At 33.4% G+C, this 26,693-nt stretch overlaps 3 protein-coding genes across 4 annotated transcripts; 1 reads left to right on the plus strand and 2 right to left on the minus strand.

Moving 5' to 3' along the window:
• Positions 1-4,082: 4,082 nt before the first annotated feature.
• On the plus strand, positions 4,083-5,042 carry LOC113851119 (probable carboxylesterase 9). Its single transcript, XM_027481600.1, has one exon. The coding sequence runs from the start codon at positions 4,083-4,085 to the stop codon at positions 5,040-5,042; it is 960 nt and encodes a 319-aa protein (XP_027337401.1).
• A 769-nt stretch (positions 5,043-5,811) lies between these two features.
• On the minus strand, positions 5,812-6,892 carry LOC113850489 (probable carboxylesterase 8). Its single transcript, XM_027481051.1, has one exon. The coding sequence runs from the start codon at positions 6,877-6,879 to the stop codon at positions 5,860-5,862; it is 1,020 nt and encodes a 339-aa protein (XP_027336852.1). The 5' UTR covers positions 6,880-6,892; the 3' UTR covers positions 5,812-5,859.
• Positions 6,893-20,927: 14,035 nt separating this feature from the next.
• On the minus strand, positions 20,928-23,421 carry LOC113849827 (receptor-like serine/threonine-protein kinase At2g45590). 2 transcript variants are annotated; one of them, XM_027480020.1, is made up of 2 exons: positions 22,056-23,322; positions 20,928-21,995 (listed from the first exon to the last, which is right to left on the minus strand). In XM_027480020.1, the coding sequence occupies exons 1-2, from the start codon at positions 23,229-23,231 to the stop codon at positions 21,255-21,257; spliced, it is 1,917 nt and encodes a 638-aa protein (XP_027335821.1). In that variant the 5' UTR covers positions 23,232-23,322; the 3' UTR covers positions 20,928-21,254. The 2 variants fall into 2 exon arrangements, with proteins under 2 accessions (XP_027335821.1, XP_027335820.1); XM_027480019.1 differs by having other exon boundaries at positions 20,929-23,421.
• Between the last annotated feature and the right edge of the window lie 3,272 nt (positions 23,422-26,693).

Raw genomic sequence — 26,693 nt, forward strand, 5'->3', positions numbered from 1 at the left:
CTTGTGCATTCAAACCGACCCCTAAATAAGCGACTTGTTCTGGTTTTACTCCTAGTTGGAAGGGTTGCTTGTTTTCATTAGGCTCAACCCGATATTCCTCATTCATTCGGGGATCAAGTTCAACATCCAACTTTTCTCCCAACCGAGGGGATACAATATTAACATCTCGGTTATTCCCATGAAAGGGTCTAAGGCGTAAGCTTGCAAAGTAGCATTCCCTGGCTATTTTTTTATCAGCATGGACGGTAAAAATCTGGCCTCTTTCAGATGGAAATCTCATGGCCAAGTGCGGAGTGGATACTATGGCCTTCAGTTTATTCAAGGATGGTCTGCCGAGTAGTATATTATAAGATGTGTTCGCATGTACTACAAGATAAGTAACTCTTATGCGTTTTCCCTCGTGCTCTGATCCAAACGAGGTATACAAGTCAATACACCCCTTAGTCTCTACTCGTTCCCTAGAAAAACTGACCAACAGTTCGTAATATTCTTTGAACTCTTCTTCCGGGATGCCTAATTGCTTAAATGTATTCCAATACAGGATGTCGGTCGAGCTCCCCTGGTCAATTAGTGTTTTTTGAACAGTACAGTTAAGAATGTCTACACTAATTGCCATGGGATCATCCTGTACCGGATCGACTCCTTGAAAGTCGTCGTCAGTGAACGTAATAGGCAGGATCCGGATTCTGCTGCCCAATGAAACATTATTAACCGAACGGATATGCCTAAGATGCCTCTTTCTAGCTGAATGGATATGTCCTCCACCAGCAAACCCTCCGGCTATGGTGTTAATGACCCTTTTCGGATGCTTCTCTTGCTCATATCTTCTAGCTGGAGGTTCCCCAGACCTGCTCCTATGTCGTTCAAATTTCTTGCCGTCAGATCTCCTTGGTGATTCAGGGTGACGGTCTCTTTCTTTGTTAGGTTGCCTTGTGGGATTTGTCTGTACGAAATCTTTTAAGTATCCGTCCTTAATTAATTCTTCAATTTTGTCTCTCAATGTTGTACACTCTTCGGTAGTGTGACCCCTGTTCTGATGGTATCGGCAAGACTTACTTTTATCTGCCCGAGGAGGAGTGTTGGCGCGTCTAGGCATTCTCAATATTTCTGTGGCCAACGCTTGATCAAGTACTCTGGACCGATTAGTGTTGAGCGTAGGGTAGGAAGGATACTTAGGTCCCCGGAGTGGTCGTTCAAGTTCATTTCTTCTGTTGTTTCCCTGCCTTGCTTTAAAAGCTCCCTCTTTTCTGCATTTTTTGGGTTAGGTCCTTGGTCTATCCGTACCTGGTTCCGGTACTTTGATAATTCTTCCATCTGCATATACTTCGCAGCCCGACTCCTTAACTCGTCTAGGTCAAGCGGGGGTTTCTTGCAGAGGCTATTAACGAAGGGTCCTGTCTTTAACGCTGTTGTGAGGTGGTGCATAGCCACTACTGGTTCCAAGTTATAAATTGAAAGAGTCACTTTGCCAAAGCGTTCCATGAACGCTCTAAGTGATTCTCCTTTCTCTTGGCGAATATTGACTAAGGCCAAGGATGTTAAGGGATGAGGCCGGCTTGTGGCAAACTGCAAGTTGAAACGTCTTGTGAGAGTTGCAAAAGAGTCGATGGATAAAGGGGGGAGTCGGGTGAACCAACTGAGTGCAGGTCCTCGGAGTGAAGTAGGAAAAATTCTACACCATAAGGCATCGTTTTCTGTGTACAGACTGACTTGTGTTGCAAAGACATCAACGTGTTCTCCAGGGTCAGATGTGCCATCGTATTTGTCTATTGCCAACCCTCTCCAATTATCGGGCAGCTTAGCCTCCAGAATGTGGTGAACGAATGGGCTCCAGTTCACAAGATCGTCTCGGTCATTTCTGGTTGCCGATTGATAGACTTGCCTTGATTTCTCTTGCAGTGCTGAGGATTCCCCTTGATCTTGGATGACGGGTGTAGTTTGGGAAGGGACATGTGTCCTTATCTCTTCCCTTAAGCCGGCATTTTCCCTTCTTAGGGTCGAGAGTTCCAGTGCATCTCTTTTGCGCTCCTTCTTCATCTCTATCATTTCTGCCTTAAGCTGCCTCAGTACAGCTAGAATGCTTTCCTCTGTTCCTCCCTGCAACACCACTTTAGGTACTAGTTCCTCTGGTGTGACGCACTCCATTTGTTGCCGAGAGGTTCCTTCCTGCTGGCTTCTCATCATTACCATGCTTAATCCTGAAGAATGAGGCCCCACGGTGGGCGCCAAAATGTTCCTTCCTGAGAAACGACTGTCTTTAACCTCTGATCTGGCGTCCTTCTGACAATTGCTGATATGGGAAGGTACCTGCAAAAGGCACTCCGATGTTGAAGTCAGGATTCGGCTCAGAGCAATAAATGGTATTCAATAATAAAGAGTCAACCCCTTACCTGCTCTTTCTACATTTCTTTTATATATACTGTAATGGGCTAATGGGCCTGAGTCAACTTTGACTTTTGGCCCTTTTCATGGTTTGGATAAAATTCTAATTATTATTTATCTTCGAATCTTAGAGGTACTGATTTAGACTAGCCGAATAGGTATTCAGTTTCCTTTCTTCTATATGTAGGGTCCATCAGTTCCCCTATCCAGTACAAGAACCATTTTGAAAATTTTCTAAATTTTGTGTAACTATGAGACCATAAAACAGAAAACCAAATCTATACCCAGTATTCCTTTTTCCTCCTACACTCTTTGATGCCGACCCGTTGCAGAAAATGATTTTGCGCTTTGTACTGTATAGGTTTCACCATAGCAAAACCAAACCAATAATAATAAAACTTCAGCCAAACAATATTAAGCAAACCTGCAAATTTCAATAAAAACATGTGAATTGAAGTGTGTTCTTCCAATTACCTGCAGAAAGCACAAGAAATATAGTGATTGTTGGTAAATGTTAAAAAGCTAAGCACTTGAGGTGACTTTTAAGGGAATAAACTTAATTATCCCAAAACCTTACGAAGAAAATTCCATCAAGCTACGTCTTCTGGCTGAAGTAAATCATGAACAGATTTGACAGGATAAAGGCTTCAGGATTCAAGTTTCCAACATTCACAGGTAGGCAACTTGTATACATTGTTTTTTAATAAAAATTATATATTGCGATACTGTTCTGATCAAGAGTAGGCATCTAGCATATTATTGGGTACATAAACTCATATTAGCTTTAAATTTATTCATTTCATCGTAAATATCTTTGATAAAGATTTTACTTAGAGCTGATAAAATAGATTACTCAATCTATTACGTCTAAAATAATGTCAGATTATGTCAGATTAAAAAATGTCAGATTTAATTTAGGCTTCTAAAATAATGTTCAAAATAGGTTAAGTCTAATTTTTTTTATAGATTTTATCAAACTTAACTCACATTAGTCTTAATCATATCAAGGTAAAAAAAATTAATTTAGATTAATATTTAAAACTTAAATCCTACGTTTTATCAAATAAAATTTGGATGGCTGGTTGGATAAACTCATTTGTCAGCACAACTTCTTAATTTTAAATTTAACAGTTTTTAAAATCCATAAAGTTAACATCTTTGCTTTTAAATTGTTATAGCTAGTTTACTTTATTTTTAGAAAATAATCAATTTTTATTACCTACTTAAAAGAATTTTGAAAAACCATATTTCCTATAAATTACGCTACTAGCTTTTAAGATATTACAATTTACATATATCATTTTTCTTTTGATCAGATCTTTTACATAAATCTTAACAAACTATAAAATGTAAAAATTTTACAAGATTTAAATTTATTCCTCAATTACTTTAGTGGCTCAAACCACCCTCGTGCGTCGGAAAAGGAAAACCTTTAAGAACATATTAACATATAGCATATAGTTTATCAATTCACTTGGTGCAAAATGTTACACATGTGAGGCTGACCTAGTATTCTACCTAGTAACCTTCCATGCACCAAGAAATATTCCACATGAACCAAATCCTCTAAGAAAACCAACCAACCACACTAACTCATCCTCCATGCTACACGTTGCATGCCTTCGACAACAAAACCACAACTCTCTATCTCCATTATTTCCTCTCACTCTTCAACTAGTATCGCCATTGTCACAAAAAAAATGTCCAAATTTGATCCCTACAGCCACCTCGGTATCACTCTCAACCCTGACGGAACCCTCACTCGTGGCTGCAACACTAAAACAACCAACGCAAATCCCGAACCCGAGTCTTCCAACCCTACTGTTTCTAAAGACATAACCATCAACCATGAAAACAAAACATGGGTCAGGGTTTTCAGACCAACAAAGCTTCCTTCCAATGACAATATGGTGGCACGGTTACCCATCTTGATCTACTTCCACGACGGTGGATTCATCCTCCTTCGCCCTTCTGACTTCGTCACTCACTCAAAATGCTCACAACTCGCCGCCGATGTTCCTTCCATCGTGGTGTCCGTCGCGTACCGTCTTGCGCCCGAGAATCGTCTTCCAGCGCAATACCACGATGCACACGATGCAATCATGTGGGTGAAGGAACAATTGAGTGACCCCAATGGAGAACCATGGCTAAAAAATTATGGGGACCCTTCAAGGTGCTACCTTTATGGGTGTGGTAGCGGTGGGAACATTGCGTTCAACACTGCTATGTTGGTTGCTGACGTGGATCTAGAGCCTTTAAAGATTCGTGGGGTGATAATGAACCAACCCATGTTTGGGGGAGAGAAGAGGACAGGGTCGGAGCTTACGTTTGCCACGGATCAATCGTTGCCTTTGCCTGTGTTGGACATGTTGTGGGAATTGGCTTTGCCTAAGGAAACTGATCGTGACCATAGGTATTGTAATCCTCTGGTGAAAGGGCCACATTTGGATAATATGAAAAAACTGGGGAGAGCTCTTGTTGTTGGGTATGCTGGGGACCTCATGGTGGATCGGCAACAAGAGCTTGTGACCATGTTGGTCAAGTGTGGGGTGCAAGTGGAAGCTCGGTTTGACCAAGTGGGGTTCCATAATATTGACATGGTGGACGCTGCCAGGGCTACTGCCATTATAAATATTGCCAAGGAGTTTATACTTGGTTGATTTAATTACTTCACCATCTCTATGGTTTGATTATTTTTTAGCTAGTTAAGTCTTTTATAATTTTAACATTTTAAAGAATTCTAAGATTTTCCAACCGTGTCACTTTATTAAGGTAACATTTTTAGAGTTTTGTTGAATATTGTTGCATCGATAAGACTTTTTTAACTTGTAAATCATTTATAAATTAAACATTCAAGTGTAGGGCAATATCTCACATACGGAGATTGTGTGTAATAAGATCTCTATCGAGATAGTTTTCAAAGATTATGTGTAAAGTATTTAAATAGCAGTCTAATGTAAAAAAATGCAAAATAAGAGAATAAAAATACTTTATATATACGTATGGAACTCCAACTGACTTCCATATATATAAAAATTGAAATGCACTAACGCAAGTATCGTTTCATACCAATACCAAAGACACCCAGAAAGCAATCAACTCATCAATCAATATCTCTTCGCAATAAAAATTGATAGTACAAAATGGCAAACCAAAGCATACGTAACCACTTTACCAGTTCTGTAAACACTAATCTAGTTAACAAGTAATTGTTGCCCACGAAAACAATAATTATTGATTCTACAATATTTATTTAATGCAAAAGATGAAAAAAAAAACTAGTTATCTTATTCATACAATGTTCAGTCTATTACTATGAACATTTGTAATTAAAAATCACCACAATAGTATAGTCGAAGGAAAATATACATCATCGAAGAATTTTAATTTCCTTCTGTTTAAAATTAATAACAATGCTACGTTGAAAATTTATTTACTTATTTATTATTTATTTTAGAACACACGCACACGGTCACATCACATAGAGGATTGAGTAATAGCTGAGAGTATAAACATCTTAATGTTATCACCCAAAGCGCGTGCCTTTTCAGGATCAAAGATCTCCACAGCATGAAACCCATCGTCAATGAAATGCTTCTCCACGTGCACCCCACGCGCCTCCAATATCATAGTCAACTCCTTCTGCTTATCCACTAGAGGGTCCCCACCGTAGCCGTTGATGAAGCACCTCGGCAACCGTCCGATCTTATCTCCATAGACCTCATCCATCGCCGTCGGATTGCAGTACACGTGGTCACGATCGGCACCGTCGGGCAACGACAGTGCCCACATGAGATCGTTAGCTGGTAAAGGCAAGATGCGATCGTTGACCAAACGAAGTTCAGAGTTTGACCTCTGGGTCCCACTGAAATAAGGGACGTTCATCACGAGCCCTAGGATCTTAAGTGGTGATAAATCGAGGTCGAGTGCACGTAGACCCGCGAAGTAGGCGATGTTTCCCCCTGCGCTGCTTCCCATTAAGAAGCATTTTGAAAAGTCCACATGGTCGCGGATCCATGGATCTGATTGGGCCGGGTTCTGGGCCTGTGCTTGGGCCCAGAGGATGGCGTCGAGTGCGTCGTCGTATGCGGCAGGGAGACGATGCTCCGGGCACAGGCGGTAGTCGACGGAGGCGATAACGGCGGGGATGGAAGCGGCGAGGGCGGCGCAGGATTGGTGGAAGATGAGGGAGGAAGGGTGGTAGAGGATGAAGCCGCCGCCGTGGAAGTAGATGAGGAGGGGGAGTTTGGCGGCGGAGGGTGACGGCGGAGGGTGGGGGAGATAGAGGCGGAGGGAGGTGTTGGCGGCGGCGTTGAGGGGAATGTCTTTGGAGAGAGAGGGTTGCGGCGGAGAATTGGGATCAGCGGTGGGGAAAGGGGGAACGGTTGGAACGACGTAGTTTCGAGTGAGGGAACCGTTAGTGTTGAGTTTGATTTTGAGGAATTCGAAGGGGTCAACGGTGGAGGTTTCGGAAGGTGGTGGTTCTGATTCTGACATTGTTGATGAGCAATATAATTGCAAGCGTGTGTGGGTGAGAGAGAGACAGAGAGAATGAGATTGAAAAAGAAGAGTGATGCAATGTTATATTATCTGTGAAATGTTGTTGTCGTCACCGTAGCTTTCATTTCATGGTGACGATCACAATGTGCGATGCATTTTATTAAACTTGTTTGTTATATTAAAAAATTTATATAAATTATTTTCATAAACTCTTTTATATGTATTCTTATTATTTTGCTAAGGTAAGTCATCTTAAACTATTATAAATGTACACTTAAATTCTATGGAATGAAAATGGCGAGAGCTGTTGAAAAATAACTGATATAACGTTTTATTTTTTTTCATTTTAGTTTAATTTTAAAAAATAGCTCAAATAAAGTTATTTCGTTTAATATTATGTTTTATACTAAACACTAATTAATAGTCAGAAAATTAATGGTATTCGTTGGGTTCATAAAAATAGAGTAGGTATCCGTTGGTAATTTAGGTACAATCATTTATTAATATTATTAATTTACGTGCAATTACTGAGGGACCCCATTTTTCTTTGAACTTTTATTCTGACCCTTCTCTTCTCGTTTTAATTTAAATTGAGGCCTTTTTTTTTGGTAAAAGAATGCATGTTTAGATTCTTGATATATTTAATAATTTTTAATATTTTATTTTATTTTAAGGTTGATTCTTGATATAAATACATGTCTAGATTTAATTATTTTATAAGAATTTTTTTTAAATTATCAAAAATTTGAAAAAACTAGTTTGTCAAAATGTTAAACTCAACAGAAAGTATTTTTTTTTTTTTATTGTTGAGCATTTAATGAGTTAAAAGAGGGATTTACTTAACTTACTTTATTCAATAATTTTTTATAAATATTATATTTTATTAATTTAATTGTTAAAATAATATTATTATTGAATATATCAAGTCAATAAAATTTTATAAAAATAATTAATACTTTATCAACTAATTTTTTTAAAGTATATTATATTATTTAAATATATTAAATGTTAATTACAAGATAATATATTTATTAATATTAAAATTTATTGACACATGATCATTAAAGTTATATGATATAATTGAATGATTAAATTTATTTTTGAAGTGAAATAATATTTATCCTTTAATCAATATTAATATGCAATTATATTTTAGAAATTGGAAACATTTACAAAAATAAATTCATAAAGTGTTAGTTGTGTCTTAATTTTTTATATTAAAATTTAACTTATTTTAAATTTTTTAAATAATTGATTTATATTATTTAGTATACTTATTTATATTTTAAAAATACATTATCTATCAAAATAAAATAATGTAATAAAATATCTATTTTTATTTTATTTTATTAAATTTATCTATTTAATGAAAACCTTCGAATCAATAGTTGGATTGATTAATCTTATATCTTATAAAAAAAAGTTATAAAATAATATAAGCATTTAAATTTGATACATAGTGTCAATAGATTAAAAAAAAGAAAAAGAAACTTGCAACTTTTTCATATAAAATCACAATCAATGTGAAGATTGAACTTTAATTTATTTTTCTTCAATGGCCCTGAAGAAATTTTAAGTGTTCATGTTCAACTCTTATTTGTCTATTGTTAATTTACCTTCTTAACAAATAAATCTATAAACTAGCAATGTGTCGATTAAACTAATAATGATGGGAAGAGCATAACTATCCTTCAATACTAAATTAAAACTTTTCTTTAGATTAGTTGTCATATAAAATTAGATGCGTATACGTGGTATGACATAACTTTGCAAATTAAATAAAAAGGATGAAACCATCTACAATCTTGTTGTGTAAAACAGATAAAGTTGTAGTTTGCTTTTTTACTTTTGTTTTTTTATGTCTCATGCAATAGCTAGCAATAATAATACTTCTTTATTTATTTTTTTCGCATAACCAGGTGTGTCATTAATCTGCATACGTGTTTTTGTAAAAACAAAATGTCAATTCTTGACTTGAATGCCTAAAATAATTAACTGTATATTATTTTACCCATGATCATTTGAAAGCTATCATACATAAGGAAACTTAAGCAGATCCACAATTGTGCTACAAATAAATATTGCAATTTAAACTATCATTTAGACAGATTTGATTGCTCCTAATTGCCCAATAAGAGAACGATTAACCCCTACTTTGTATCCAACCTCTGTAATAACAGCTAATGTAATTATAGTTAGTTTTTGTTTGAGCCATCAAAAGTAAAACCAAAATGAATTAAGGGTGTTGCACTAGCAACCTTTTATTGTGCCGTAGGTAAATGCCAATGAACATGCAAACTCACATAAAAGCAAATTAAATAAATTTCTAAGTCCACTATATATTATTATTTAATTTAAATTAATCTTAACCTATTTGTCTTGTGACAACTAAATTGAGAATTTGGTTTAGTGTGGGTCAACTCATGGAAATTGAAGAGGACATAGAACATTTTTAATTTGAAAGCTCACAAAAAGGGAGTTAAGCAATAATTAATATTTAATTTTTTATTTTATTTTTTTGCAACTACCTTTTCAATCCTTTTGTAAGTCCCTTGATTGAGAATTAAGAAAGATGGCACTAAATAAAAAATATAGTTGAGAATGATGGGTTAGATATATATAATATAATTAAAAATTTCACTTATCACCCTTCTAATTGTTTAAATAATGGAAATAGCAAATTGTGTTGGAAGCATAGTAGTCACGGTAGAGTAGAGTGGAGATTCAAAATTCTTTATACATTTAAAAATATATAAAGAAATAGTGAGATTCAAATTTTCAAGAAGAAATAGTTGCTTGTAGAAGTAATATATTGTCCCTATAAGCAATTGGTTTTCCTTGTTCATATCTTATTATAACAAGAAGAGAAGAAAATAAAAAATAGAAAAGGAAAATAGAAAACAGAGAATGGTAAATCAGTGGGAAATGTACATGTTTGTCAGAAATTTTGCCGAAGATGAAGAAGCTAACCATAAAATGTTTGGATCACGTCAAAAGCTTCACTTGAGTTGAAGAAGATGACTAAAAAATGTCGAGATCACGTTGGAAGCTTTACAAGAAACAAAAAAGATGACCTGAGAACAATTTCAGAAGCTTCGTCAGAGATGAAGAACTACATCAAAAGCAAAAGGATGTAGTAGAGAATGAAGATGAAGAAGAACAAAATGAGAAGAGATATGAGAGATGAGAACGAGACATAGTTAGGGCTAGCTCAAGAAGGAGAAGATTAGAAATGTAAAAAGGGGGCAAAATCCCAAGATTATCCCTTTAAAGAGGCCTAACGTTTAGAAAATAAGGGTAAAATCAAAATTTGACCAAAGATAAAATAACTATCATCATCATGATTTTTTTTATTTTTGGTCGCGATTTGCGACACAATGGCCGCTACCCTGCCGCTCTGCTATTCCACCGACCGTTATTGACTACTATGGTTGTAGTTTAGCATCTACTAGGAGTTTATTAGTTGTGTGTAAGGATTAGCTTATTCTGGAGGGAATTTTATTTCTAGCATTCTAAAAAATGTTTTGTAAAAAAGAGTGATTCTTATCTAAAAAAAATAGTTGCAACAATTACTAAATTAAATAATGAAAGTTTAGGTTTTGCTTATGGTTATCAATACTAATCAAGGAGTATATAATATCTTAGAGGATAATCCTTTATTAAGTATTTCTAATTAATTGAAGGATGTATTGTTATTGTTGTCATTATATTCCTGATGTATCTAATACTTTACATTTTAGTTAATTTTTTTATTTTTTTTTGGTTTAATAAGCAGTTTGAAAGTTTGGTTTGTTTCTATCATAGAGTTTAGGAATGTTTGGTTTACTTATTTATAGCTTATGGTTTTAGGTCTTAGTACCATTTGAACAAAAACTAAAACTTTCCTTCCTTTGTTTTATCATGTTGTTGCTTAATATAACAAGTAGTTTTTAATCTTATGGTATGAAATGTGTTATGTTTTAATTTGAATGGTTGTAGAAAGCACTGAAGAAGAATGTTTTGGAATTGCTCACCTCCAAGAAGAGTAAAACTATACTTCAACTTGGATTTAAGTGTGAGCACTTTTTACTTTGTTACAACTCATTAAATTGTAATTTTTATTATTTATATTAGGGTAAATGTTGTTATTTTTAGGAAGTCAGTTGTAATAATGATTGTTGGTGTTAATGGTGGAGGGAAGACAACATCTTTAGGTAAGAAAAAGGCTTAAGGTGTTGATTTCATTCTTTGATGTGAAGTGAAATAAGAAATTGAGACATCATGCAAATTTTTCCCCTCCCTTTATGTTCTAAGAAAGAGATGTTTTACTTAGTGTTAATGAAGAAGTTAAAATGGTATGATGTTTTCATTGTACAGTTGAGGATGAAAATTTTTTTAAAAAATTATAGGTTAGGGTAATTATTGCTCATGTATTATAAATTTTTAAATGGTATTATGGTACACTTTATAATCCTTTTTATAAGACACTTTTTAGAAGATTTAAGCGGTCCTTAATGTAAGATACTTTATAATACCTATAAAGCGTTTATTCTTTTTCTTTCTATTTCTTAATAGATAGAGCGAAATTACTTGCTTGGATTCTGAATAAGCTTTCTTTGTCTTTACTAGTGACTTTCACTCCCAACGACTCTAAGCATTTTCAAAGGTATGAGTAAAAATCAAGATGTCCCTCATTGTTACCTTTAAAGCCCTTTTAATAGGAGTTGGGATCTGACAATGCCTTTCACGAGTTTCTTTTTATGTAAGATCTGATCTATATTCTAATTTCAAATTTTGAATATGCATATCTAAAAAGAAATGTCTTTATCTGGTTGTAACAGTCAAAAAACATGATCGTGTTTGATGTTATGTACAACCATTAATCAATTCAAAGCATAGACGTGCTGGTCAATATGCACGACCATGCTTCTTCTCCTAGCATGGGCGTGTTTTATCCAAATTGACATGATTTTCTTAAATTTGAGTCCAAAAAGTCCATGAGTTTGTTTTAACCTAAAATATGTTCAATTACAACAAATAACAAGTAAATTAGTGTAAAAACTATTCAAATTAAAAATAAGTATGTATAAACATGCTGAAAAAGTGTGACAAAATACGAAATTATCAGTAACCTAAGCTAAAACCAACAAGGTTAAATGTTGATAGTAGAATTAGGTTCGTTTATATGAATTAAAGATAAAAATTGGCATACTGAAATACATTTTAAAAAATTAAAAAATCAACTAATTGTAACTACTTTTATTGATTTATGTAATTTAGTTAAGGGTGCCTTATAAAAGGACTAGAGGATGTAATCTATAAATGAAGCCCTTCTTCCCTCCTCTAATAAGCAATGAAATTATTTTTTATGGTTTAGGTAACCAAAACCATGTCAATTTGATCAGCTTTTACTTGCAAGAAAGTCGACCTATAGATTGAAGAATGAAGGGGATAAGGTCAGATGACATTATTTGAGTGTTGCTTTGGTTCATGATATTGATCTCCAACTAAAAGTTTGTTGATCAAGGTGAAGTCCCATTTAACTAAAGCTTCAATTGATGTAGAGAATTAGACAATTAACTTGCCCTGGATTTTAAGGGCTTGTGCCACAATGTTATTGGGGGGGATCAATGAGCAATATTTGGATTTTCATTTAAACACTACAATGAATGACTTCCATTTAATCAAGTGCTTTTTAGCTTCTTTGATGTTCATCCCACCATTCACCATTATCTTAGGGATTTTTTTCACCTCTAACTTGTTTTAATATTAGCGCATTTTGCTAAATATCAATTTTTCTTCTATTTCTCCCTCCCCTTTATATTTTTTTTTTTGCTTAGCGAATATCTTGCTTATATTAAGAATATCTAATCTTTTTATCAATTCATGAGTAAAACTTTTGTTTGGATCCTTGAAAGATGTTGTGTACCTCAAATAAGAAAAATAGATCAAATGAAAGAGAATGTTATCAAAAAGGGAAAAGAAAGACATGAGAAAATATAAGGAGAAACAATTTTAAAAAAAAAACTGTACTCTAAATGATTTTGTTAAGAGTAAAGTTAGTTAAAGTTAATTTTTTATATAGTTAGTTATAGTTTTACTGTTTTTATTTCTTTCTGTTAGGTTGATTATACAACCAACTCTATATATAGCAAATGTATCTTCTTTCTCCGATATGATGTGAATAAAATCATTTTCTGCATTGTGTTCAATCTCTCTATCAATAATGCTAACATGGTATCACGAGTCTAAGAAGTTCAGTCATGACTCTTGCAAACACAACTACCACCCCTCTCACCCCACCTTCCAAACACCAATGACCTTGAAATTAGTTGATGAAAATTTTTTCCTCTAGCAACAACAAGTTTTTGCTATGATGCTAGGTTTAAAACTCACCAAGTTTCTCCAAGAATATGCATCTCTAGCGAAATTCAAAAATAAAGAAGACGAAGTTGAGGGCAAGATTAATGAAGAATATCTTAACCACGAACAGCAGAATCAACTCATCATTGCATGACTTCTGCCTTCTATGACCTCACCTATCTTGACAAAGATGGTAGGTTTACTTCATGCTCATCAGATTTGGAACCGGTTGGAAGTTCATTATTGATGACAATCACAATCTGTGTTGCCGAATTCAACAATCTTGAATTGGATTTCACACAACAACAAAAAAATTATTGGGGCACAAACAAGAATTGAAACAAGAAGAAAATTAATAAAATTAAAAATAGAATAGAGATAGAAAATGGTGCTACAATTGCAAGATTGATAAGCCACGAGACGATTGCCACAAGAGTCTTGACCTCTTGATAAGATCAAAGAAAATTAACCCACTCAAGAAACCTAGAGTTACAGGCTCTCATGAGAGTGTTCAATCTTAAATTGTATTTAAAACTAATTAAAAGTGTGCATACAAGAGCATATATATGTTTAATCCTCATAAATCAATACAAATACAACTCTAACGGGCTTTTTGTGGCAATAAGTCCAAATCTAAATAAACTAAATAAAATAACAAGATTTTATCTTAAATAAAAACTCAAAATAAGTAATGAATAATATTAAAATAAATTAATTAATTAAACATAGTAATTAAATCCTAATGAAACACATTGGACTACAAGTTCTATATGTATATATAATTGAACATTTTGGGTTCTTCTAACTCCAAATTGGACTCTCTTTCAGATAGAAAAATAACTATTTTCTCTAAGTCTCCTTTTATCCTCTTTGTCTTTACCCTTGTCATTAATCCTTGAAGCCCTTCCAATACCTTTAAACATTTGTCTTCAATGAGCCTTCTTTGATTATCACCAATGCTTCCCAAACACGTGCAAAGATTAATAAGCTGAAATCACAGTTAAGAATGACCAAGAAAGATAGCTCAATTAACGACTATCTCAAAGACATAAAGAAAATTGTGAATTTTTTGGCAATTGTAGGTTCACCTGTTTCAGAAAAAGATCACATTAAGGCTATTATTGATGGACTACAAGAGGAGTTTGATTATTTTGTTACATCAATCACCTCTAGGTTAGATTCTTATACTGTAGATGATATTGATGCCCTATGAATGGCTCACGAAAAGCAATTTGATAAACATAAAAAGAACGACACACCACTAGTTTATGCAAATGTGGCTACTGGACCATCCAATGTATAAAATTCAAGTTCTGTTTATAGTAAAGGTGATAGAGGAGACTACTCAAATTTAGACAGTAATTCTAATAATAGAGGAGTTTACAATTCACAAAGAGGAAGTTGATGCAATAATGGCAAATGCTATAGTAGAAATAACTATAACATGGTCACAAGAATCAATCTCAGAACAATTCTTGAGGTAAACAGAAGATATATTGCCAAATTTGTGGAAAAATAACATTTGGCTATTGATTGCTGGCATAGGTACAATCACGAATTTTAGGGAACACCTCAGGTAAATGTATCTCAGTATACTAGTCAAGTTTTTGTCATCTCAAATGCACCAAGTATTTCTATTTCGTCCAATGATGATGATCCCTTATAGTACCCGGATAGCGGAGCATCTCACCATATAACCAATGATGATTGCAACATGACTATGAAATCATCTTACACAAGTTTAGATTCAGTTAAAATTAGTGATGCTACAGAGTTGTTAATTAGTCATGTGGATAAAACTAAGCTTCAAATTCCTAACTCTTCTAAATACTTTATCATTAATCAATTACTTCATGTGCCTTCTATTTCTAAAAATATTTTAAGTGTCTCTAAGTTGCTGCTAATAATCATGTTTTCTTTGATTTTTATCCTAAATCTTGTAATGTTAAACAACAGGATACCAAGGAAATCCTTCTTCAAGGCACACTTAGGGATGGGTTATGTGTGTTTCCTCCTCTTCCATTTGTCAAGTCCTATTCTACTTTCCATTCTTCAAAAGCTCATTCTTTCGTACCTCTGCAACTTTGGGACTCACAGCTAAGACATCCCTCAATTAGAGTTGTTCAATATGTTCTCAAGTCTTATAATTATATAGAATAATACAAATTATTGTGTTCGTCTTATAGCATAAGGAGGTTTATCAATTACCTTTTGAATCCTTTACTTTCGTTTAAAATAGTTCATTACAATTTGTGTTTACAAATATTTGAGGTCCTGCCTCCATTCCTTCAACAAATAAAAGAAAATATTACATTGTATTCATTGATGCATACTCTGTATTTGTATGAACTTGTATTTTGCAATTTAAATCACAAGCCTTCTCTACCTTTTTATAGTTTAAAGCTTTGGTTAAGAATCAATTAAGGTAAAAAATAAAAGCCTTTTAATTTGATGATGCAAAAGAATATTTGATACTAAACATGATATTCAACATAAACTCATTTATCCCCATACACATAAGCAAAATAGAACCCCTGAAAGAAAATATGGATCAAGATCTGCTCCAGTTCGCACAGGAACTGGACAGTACAGTTTAATTTTCGCTTAAGCAAATTAAATTCACTTAAGTGAGTATTAAAATTTTTTGCAAAATTTGTAAGGGATGAGAAGAGGAGCGGGTGAGGATGTGCGTGGTTGAGAGAGTGAAAGGGGAAAGAAAAACTGAGTGGAGGGAAAAGAGGGGATTGACCGAAAAGGAGAAAGGCAGCTGGGTGGAGGGGGAAGGAGGGGGTGAATGAGAGGGAGAAGGGGGTGATGAAAGAGAGAAGGAGAGGCCTAGGTGGAAGGAAGGGAGAAGGAGAGTGAGGCTGGGTGGAAGGAAAAGGGAAGAAGGATAAAGGTGGATGTGTGGGTGGGGAAGAGGAGTTGGTGGAGGGGAAGGGGAAGGGTGATGCCTAAAGAGAGAAAAAAGCTATGAGAAATGAGCAAGTTGGTGAGATTGGATGAACAAGGAAGGAGGGATGACAGAAAAGGGGAAAAGGGGGCTGACAGGAGAGGGGGAAAAGAGATTGTAATATCTAAAAGATAAGATAGATGGTTTCATTTTCTCTTAAGCGAATCTAGATTCGTGATTCGCTTAAGTTAAAATGAAACAGGACTATCTATTTCTCGCCCAAATTGGACTTGATCTGTTTCCAAAAAACATAGACACGTAACTGAGAAAGGTCTCACTTACTTATTGTGGCTTCTTTTCCTCTTCACTTTTGGGGAAATATCTTTCTTACTGCCACCACTTTAATAAACATGCTTCCTACTCTTGTTCAAAAGAATAAAAGTCTTTTAGAAACTCTTTTTTCATAAAAAGCCATATTACAAATTCTTGAAGGTCGTTGTATGTACTTGTTTTCCTCTTGTCAGGCCATATAGCCATCATAAAATGGTGATTTCATTGTTCCTACACCTAACATTATAATATAGTGGTGATAGAAGGAAGGGGAGAAGACATCATGGAAGAAGGAAAAACAAAAAAAGACAAAGGGACCTTATTACCCGAAAATGTTAAAAGTTAGAGACAAAAATAAAATATTTTTCAAAGAATCTAAAACATGTCATTTTGTATTCAAAATGAATTGTCATGTGTCACTTAACGTGTAACAAATTATTACTTTGTTACACAATTTTAACGTTTCTTAATAGCAATGACTAACGTGATTGATGATTGTTAATTTTAAGGACTAAAATTTCAAATTTCAATGATTAAATTTAATCAAGTTGCATATTCCTGGAAATAAAGTGAGGGCTTAGCCTACATTAAATACCTTCTTTGTTAAATATTTGGAAAGTTTTATTGCTCATAATAATCTTACTTAACTCGAATAAAATTAAATCGCTTGTAATAAATGATACCTATGGTCTAGAAAAAAATTATCTTTGTTAAATATATTATACAATAATTTAAAATAATATATTTAAATATTATGTTCAATATATATATATATATATATATATATATATGAGATTTTGTTAATTTAGTATCTAATATTTATGATTAGAGATAGAAATAAGTTAAGCTATCTAACATGAGCCTAAACCTTAAAGCTTATGACCTAACTTTTTTAAAGTCTAACTTTGCTTGACCTATTTAAGTAATAAACTTAATTTAAACGTTAATTAATTGAATAGTTCAGACTTGTGTTTAAGAAAAAGTCTACTAGATCCGATAAAATGACCTATTTAAAACTCATAAATTTTTGATAATATATTAAATAATTCTATATAAAAATTATAATGTAGTATTATATTAAATAAATTAAATTTTAAAAGTAATAAAATCTTAATTTTTTTATTAGAGTTAGAGAGTGTCCTTGTTACATACTTTTAGAGAGAATTTAAAATCTTTATGTTAATATTATTTGATCTGTTTTGTACGCATAACACTAATTTATATTTGCGTTTATTATATGTTTAGTGATTTATTTATTTAAATTAAATACATAATTTTAAAATTATAAATAAAAATATGTAATTTTATTATAAATATTCAAAATATTAAAACATTTTGTATGATTTTAAATATAAATTTTTTAACCTTTATAAAGATATACTTATTTAAATAGTTTGATAGCCTGTATATAAAAAGATTAAATAGTATATTAAAAGTCTTAATACAAAGTAAATTATTAAAAAGCTTAATAAGTCAAATTAAATTTTAAAAAAAAATCACGTTAAACTTAATAAAAAGTCTATCACATATATAAATTAAATTTAAACTTTAAAATTATTAAATAATTCATATCTTCTTATGAAAAAAAATGATATGTTTTCATCCCTATTTATGATTTACCAATTTTATTCTTCAAATTTTGGCACACCCTTTCCTCCGCTACTGCCTTTCCGTGTTTGAAAGGTTCAAGGCCAAACGCTTTGGAAAATGAGGAGGAAATTACTAATGATTAATTTTAAAATTATTTTACTTTTTTAATGTAAATCTTTTAAATTTATAATTATTAAATAATATGATAATGTCAAGAACACATTTTTTTACAGAGTTTTACTTATTAATTAATTTTTATTAAAAAAACTGATTAAATTAGATTAGAAGGAAATTTAATAAATTTTAAATAAAATTTAATCAACAATAAAAAAATATATTTAAAAGATATGGCCACGGGTAGTGAAGTTATCCTATGCTCCACTTTAATCGTTACCTACATTATTGTTGATGACGATAGATTATTTTAGATCAAGAGATGTTACCTCCTCCTTTACACCAACATCTTGAGTAAAATTTTGTACTCTCATGGCTTATAATATTATTCTCTTGCAGTTATTATTTTTAATTACTTAAGGAAAAATAAATTAAATAAATATGATTAAGTTTTATATATAATTTATGAGAGTATATATATTTGTGGCATCCTGAATTGTTGCTTCCGCTTTCATATTAACGTTTTTTTTGTGTGTTATGATTTTCATCACTTTAAAGTTATATATAAGGATTTAAATTATTAAATATTTTTAATTTGTAAAATGTAAATTAATGTGACTATATTAATTTTTATTGTATTAACATTATCATATTTTAATCGGTAAATAAATTTAAAAAGTTAGAAGTGACAATTAGTTTGAAAGGCTTGGACTTGATGCAAAGTTACTTACCCGATGCGATGGGAAGTTCATTGATATCCCTCACGGTTTGATACACGATCCATCAAATTTCAAATCCTATCGCATTTATGAATGTGCAGTGCAACCACTAATAAGTCACTTGTATATGGACCACTTCTGGAGTTATTTATTTCACGCAACAACCACACTCCAAACTGTATTGCATATTTAAGCTACCCAAAGTAACACATCTCATATCGTGATGCCACCAAGGCACCAACCAATTTAGATGTGGTTTTGGCGCTACAAGATAAAAAATAAAATCACCAATTCATAACACATTATTGAATTTACACAAGAGGAGAAAAATACACACTTGCACCAACATGCCAATTATCAACACTCAATCAAGTTATTTACTATATATACAGCATATTACTGAATTCATTATGCAGCCATGGACATTTTTATCCTGCAAATGCAAGCTAATCAGTGTAGTTCAAAAATATTTGTAAAAGATTCAGAAACGAAAAATAAAGACTATTTGTAGTGTTAAATGTAGTTATTCTTTAACAAGTACTTTGGAGCACTGTTAGCCATGCCTACCTACCTAACTATGATTGCATGTGTCCTGTTCCAGCTTTGGATTCACATTGGCTTAATGGCTCCCAACATGGTAAAAGTAAAATTTTAGCAGCAAAATATCTTCGGCTCCTCAAACGGGAAACCAAAGGTCAGAATCTAGTACGTCTTCACCTGCCATATTCCACCCATCTTCATTCCGCATTATATCGATGGATGTTTCCCCTTTGATAAACATGGTTTTGTTGAAAGCTAAGTACATTTTTTTAAAATTCAGCTTAGCAAGTCAATATCTAGAACACCCTTGGCCATGTGAATCGTCTTAAAACCAACGAAACACACATAACATTAGACTGATAACTAGACGAAAATTAATCAACAGGTAGTAAGACAAGAATAGATATTTACTGCGTGACACATCAGTTAGATTATTCACAAATTGCTAGCATGAAACAGATTGTTAAATCTTTAGATGAGGTCATAGTGTTGCAACTTCCATCTCTCAGCATAATATCATCCATTTCAGAGATGAGACGATACTCTTTCTTTCTATCTCTCTCTCTCTCTCTCTACATACATCGGGTTGGGGTGGGGGGAAGTGAGGGGGTGTTACAACATTATTCCGACATTTGCTTTCTTTAATTCTTTAGTTGTTATCACTAAGCTATAAATCATTTAATCAAATTATGTAGTATTGACAGATCAGAGTCATCAACTCTTCAAACTAGAGATTGGCGAATGCACAAGTAACTTAATTTCTATGCGAAAACTATGCTACCCCAATTAATACAACATATACAGGTATCTGAGTCCTTAAATCACAAGTCACCGAGTATGAGAGAGAGCAGCCAATTCAGAAATAGAATTACCAAACGCAAACATTTCCGAAACTTTACACAAGAAGTTGATCCCTAACTAGAATTGGGGAATTGAGTTAGAAGACAATTCTATGGGCATTATGGAACATTGACATTAAAAAAGAAAGTGGCCACTTCTTGCTTCTAATAAATAGCCAGTTATTTTAATATATTATTTTGTTTGGTTTTTCATGGATGATTAGCAATACAATAGCCTTTTAATAAAAATCTATGCTTTTTATTTGTTCCAAGGGATTAAAGCTAATGAGTGAAAGGCTCGTCGTAGGTCTGAGCACTGATAATAAAATGATATCATATTTCTCTTATATCTTTTCATTTCCAGGGACAGTGGAGTCTCCACTTAGCTCAAAGTAACATCATAATTACTTGTAAAGAGACAGGAATGGGGCCAGTATGTGTTCGCTTCAACAGAAGCTGATACTACCCACAATGGCAAAATGAGAATCTAACTTTAAAAAGTTAGCACAACCAAAAAGATAAATAAATCTTCACTGGGTCCTTTGCAGGCACTTTGGTTTAGGTCATGAAAATCTTGTTCACACAGTTACATTCAGAAGGCACCAAGTTTAGCAAATATATTCGTTAAAAAGGGGGCCAGTCCAAATAGCTTCAAAAGTAAAAGAAATGTTCGCTCAACTTTAAAAGAGCCGAAAATTCCTGGAATTCATCAACTTGTAGTGGCAGTGACAGGTAATTTGTGCTAGAATCATGCACCCAAAAAGTTCTTTCAGATTAAAAAGCAAGAACCGGGTCAAGAATAAACAGTCATATGATGGTAGGAACAAAAAAACACAGAAAGGGAAGAAATGGATTTATGCAAGGCTTGTAACTATTTTTTTTCTCCCTTCTTTTTTCTGCATTAGTTTCTACAAATGGTGAAGACAATTAGAGTTGACCTAAAAACATACACTTCTCACTAGTTAATGATCAAGACAAAAACCACTCACTCACACAATCACTCACTCACCGAGCCTTCTTCCGCGACTTGAACAGGAAATTCGAGGGCGGGGATGGTGAGAACTCGAAGGGCAAGTGTGGTGGTTCAGTCTCACCAGAGAGCATCCCCACAATCTCTTTCATGGAAGGCCTCTTCCCTGGTGATCTCTGCAGACACAACAAGGCAATGGTGATGCAGAGCAATGCCTGCTCCTTATCCAATGAATGAATAGAAGGGTCAACAAGATCCAAAAGTCTCCCATTGTGAGCAAGTTGCCTAGCCCAGGAAATGAGATTAGCCCTCTCAAATTCCGATATCGGCGACGCCGTCACCTGAAGGGGTCTCCTTCCAGCCACCAAAACCAAAAGCAGAACCCCAAAACTATACACATCACACTTCTCAGACAATTGGCCTCCACCACCATACTCAGGAGCAATGTAACACACAGTTCCCCTCATACTTGGAGTACTACTAATTCCACCACTCTTTGGTATATCCCCACTAACCCAATCTTGACTATTCCTCCTCCCAATCCCATTCCTTAACTCGCCACTCAAACCATCCAACCACCAATCAATGCTCCCTCTACTACTCTTACTCTTCCTCTTCCTCTTCTGTTCCACCCCATCCTCATCTTTCTGCCACCAAGATTCCCCCTCAAGACTCCTCTTTTTCTTCTTGCTCTTCTTTGCAAGCTCCTCACAAAACTCCTCCTTCCACCACTCCCTTGGCTTCCGATTCTTCTTCACCTTAACCTTAACCTTTTCCTCATCAAGTGAAGCCCACCAATCCAATCTCTTCCTATGCTTCTTCTTACCCTCCACAACCACCCCACCATGTGAAGAACACGAATCAACCCACTCACTCTTCGGCCTCTCCTTCCTTATCTCACTCCCAATCCACTCCATCACATAATCCTTCACTCTCCCCGATTCAGACCCTACCCCACTCTCTTGCTTCCACCACCAATCCCTCCCTGAACCACCACCGCCACCACCCTTTTTCCGGTGATTATTCCCACTGTCAATGCTGAACTTATCAAAACCCCCATCGGACAAAACACTCGACTTATCCACCCCCGCCGCCTCGGGCGACACCGCCGCCGGCGCCATCTCCGGCGAGGCATCGGAATCCAAAACCCTGACTGTACAACTCTCCGGCGAACGATCCACATCAAAGCCTGCAGTAGTATTAGTCACCACACTCTCAACCTCCTCCAACGCAGAGCCTCGATCATATCCACACTCCTCAACAACCCCTTCCTCCTTCTTCTTCTCCTCCACCATCCCCATTCCCACATCCTCCACCGTCTTCACCCTAGCAAGCCCAAAATCCCCAATCTTGGCCCGAAAATCCCGATCCAGTAAAACATTACTGGGCTTAATATCCCCATGGATCACAGGCGGGTCACAACCGTGATGTAAATACTCCAGGCCCATAGCCACCGAAACGACAACGTCAAAGCGTTTCCCCCAGTTCATCAACTCGGGACAACGCCGGTCCAATAACGCGTCCTGAAGACTCCGGTTCGGCATAAGCTCATAAACCAGAACCAGCTTTCGACCGCGCCGGTCCGAAGAAAAACCCAGAAGAGAAAGAATAAAAGGAGAACGAAGATTCGAACACAGCGTTAACTCGTTGTGAAACTCCCTCTCTCCTTGCAGCGAACCGGGCGAGTCCATCACTTTAAGTGCCACCGTTTGACCCGAAGGTAGTGTTGCCTTGTGAACCGAACCGAACCCTCCGTGACCTAACTTTGTTGAGGGTGAGAATGAGTTCGTTGCTCGTCGAAGAACGGAATACGAGAAGCGACGCTGGTTGTGCTCAAACGGTGCCGTTCGGTTGTACGAGAGCTTTCGGTAGAGGAAGATTGTCACAGAGATTATTAGCGCCACCAGGAAGAGCGACGCCGCGATGGCTCCGCAGAGGATTATTTCCCGGTGGTGGTTGCGGTGGTGGAGGGCCACCGCGGGAGGAGACGGTGGCGGCGGACGCGATGGCATGGCTGTAATAATGAGAGGGAAATGTTGTTAACCATTCATGAGAGAGAGAGAGAGAGAGTGTTGAGTCTTAGTGTGTAGTAGTGACCAGTTGTTTCCTTGGCCAACCAATATTGTAATTGATAAATGGAGAACTCAATTTAATAATTGAAGTTATGCTTTTTAAGAATATAATAAAATTATCTTAAGATTCCCTTTTCTTCTCATTTCCTAGTAAAATAACAAATACTTTAGATGCATAGCTAGAACCTAGAAGCTTAGGGACATAGGGTGAGTGTGATAGTAAATTACTGTTTTTTTGTTTCCATTAGAGATTAATTTTATTTTTATTCATTTATTTGTGCACAAAATTTAAAATAAAATTAATTATTATTTTTTACAGGTATTTTAAATACATATAATAAATAATAATTTATTATTAAATTTATAATTCTTAATATTATTAATATGTTAAGTTATGTAATTTTAATAAAAAAAAACTATATTAAAATTTTTATTATGTGTCTTTAAATACATAAAGTTATTAAAAATTATCAAATAATTTTAATAAAAAAATTAAAATATTTAAATTGTATATTTTAAGTAATAAGTAAATGTGAGAGAATTATTTAAAAAATAGAGCAAGGTACGAAAGAGAAGATTTGAAGAGGAAAATTATAATGAAAGTTCAAACATTTCATATGTACTTGTTGGGAGGGAGTTGAGACTTGTCACTGCTTTTGTGGACCTATCTTAACAAGAGCTGTAAAGATATTTGGTTGAAAGAGATAAAAGACTAAACTGTGTGCTGAGGATACATGTCATACTCAGGATTTTATTAATAGTATATGAATGATGTAATGACAAAGTGTAACGTGCCAATCCATTCAAAATCACAAAAGATGAGGGAAGCCTAATGTATAAAATTTATATATAATTTGTTATTATCTTTTAGCATAGATTATTATTTAAAACATTTAATGTATTTTTATGCTAATTTAATATTTTAATGATATAAAATTTTTCACCCATATCATTTATAAGAATTTTTAACTTCAAATTATTCTTTTAAATGTTATATAATGCAATTAATATATATAAAACAAAAAAAAATTATATTGATATAAATTTAAAAACAGTTACATTCAATTTGAGTTTTTCATTTAATTTACACCTAATAATTAAAGAAGTAATAAAATATCATTTGTCATATATAAGTTAAATAAAAAATTCTAATTAAATATAAAAAAATTTAGAATTATACTGATATATATATATATATATATATATATATTATTTTCAATTGGCAAAGTCTAGGTTTAAAAAAAATCATTTCTATAATTAAAAATGATAATTTTTTTTTATTTCATATACAAGATTGAATTCAATTATGGTTAATATTTTATTTCATGTACATTCAACCATTTTACAAAACGGTACTTATTTTGTTTAATGTATATTTAATGTCTTTCTTTAGTATTTTTTTCTGAAATTTGTTGTAGTTATTGGTGCAAAATTAAATAAATGTAGTACAAAAAGTTCTTCATATAAACGGACTCATAGTGATTACTTTTAGTATATTTTTAAAAGAATGATAACCATGTTTTATTTAAATTCAAGTTATATTGAATTATTTAGGAATGTTTGTAATTTAACCTCTTCAGATTATATTTTTTTATTTCTTTAAACTAATTATATATATATATATATATATCTAATATTTTATAAATTTTAAATACATGTTATTATAGTTTTAATCTTTATTTATACTTTTATGTTTCATTAAATTCAACAATATCTAATGTGCCAAATATTTTTTTAATTTAAAATAAAATATTTGAATTTATTATAGATTCAAATATTTTCTAATATGATTACAAATAAAAATGTAAATATTAAAAAAATTAAAATAAAAGGAGAAAATATAATGTTGATTATAGATGGCAACACAGTACCGGTGAGTCTAGTGTTATTGTTGGTTCTGAGGATGGCGGCAAAGTCAACAAGAAAGTTCCGTTATAGAATAACGAGTGAATCTCATTGAGTGTACAACACGGACAAAGGGTGCGCGTGTGTGGAGTGTGTTCCCCAATGTCACGTGCATCAAGAACATTTCCCTTGGAAGTAAGCAATGTCATTGCCATTTGATACAGTAACGTTACTATTTTAATAATTTATTTTTTAATGTGTCAAATTCATAAAAAAAAATACTATCTATGTTTTACAATAATTTAAGGGTTTAATATAATGTATTTAACACTGGATATATGCAAAAATACGTTTTAACTTTTTTTTATCACATTATTTATTTTATTTACATTTTTATTTTGTTTTACTTTTTCTTTTTTGTAAAATATATTATGAAAACCTCTCTGTAAGAGTCTCGTTTGATGGAGCCACATGGTTGAGTTAATCTTGTTCTATGTGAAGTGGACTTCAAAGTGCAATGCTTCAGCAGAAAGCAACGTCCATTGCTCAGTGAATCAGTCTTAGGTCAGATAAAGGTTTGACCTTCAATTCTCCTACCACTACTTTTTTCATACCTTTTTTCTTTCCCTTAAGGTTAAGTTATCTAATATCTAAACAAATTTATAGATAGACTTGTTGATAATAATAATAATAACAATAATAATAATAATAATAATCTTTTATGTAAGTGGAGTAACAAAAAAATTGTGTTGACCATAAAGTTCACTGTTGGTAACAGCTCAAATATGATACTCAGCTTCATAATTATTAATCACTATTGACCTGACGAAATTGTGAAGTCAAAAAGCAAGTTCATTCTACATAGAAAACTAGAAATTGAAGTGACCCCCACAGTTCAATATTTGTAATGCAAGTTATCTACTCCTACTTCTCATTCAAGTTACCTTTGTTACTTTGTAAGGTGATAATAAGTGATACCTCTAGTTTAATTATGAGCAAGTGCATGATGAGTTGAAAAAAGATGAAAACAAATTATTACGTAGGTGTCATTTAATTCAATGGCATTCATTTTAATATTTTTTTTACTTTCTAAGAGCCATCAATCAAGTGTTTGAAAAACTTCCTTGTGAATCTGTAATATATTCTTCTCTGGGAAAATATAGTATTATTATCTGCCCCCTCTTTTTTTTCCTTAATAAGAGTGGAATGAGATTTTTATAATTTTATTGGAAATGGTAATCACTTGGACATTTAATGGATGCATGGAATTATGAGATAATATAAAATTTATAAATTTTAGCTCATTTTTGGAATGTTTCTAGAGGACCATGAATATTTAAAAATTAGCATTATAGTTATTTTGAATCATTGATCACATTTTAGTTATCTACCAAACGCAACGCTGAAGAAGACTCCCCAATTATCTGAACACTCAAATGTCATATCATGTTGATGGTTTTGCTACTGTTAATTGACCTAAGAGCTGTTTTACTAATAGCTATATTTATAAAATAAATAATATTTTTATTCTTATATTATTAATTATTTAAAATTTAA

Source organism: Abrus precatorius, unplaced genomic scaffold (assembly GCF_003935025.1).
Source record: "Abrus precatorius isolate BTA unplaced genomic scaffold, Abrus_2018 Scaffold9, whole genome shotgun sequence".
In the NCBI taxonomy this organism is placed as follows: Eukaryota; Viridiplantae; Streptophyta; class Magnoliopsida; order Fabales; family Fabaceae; genus Abrus; species Abrus precatorius.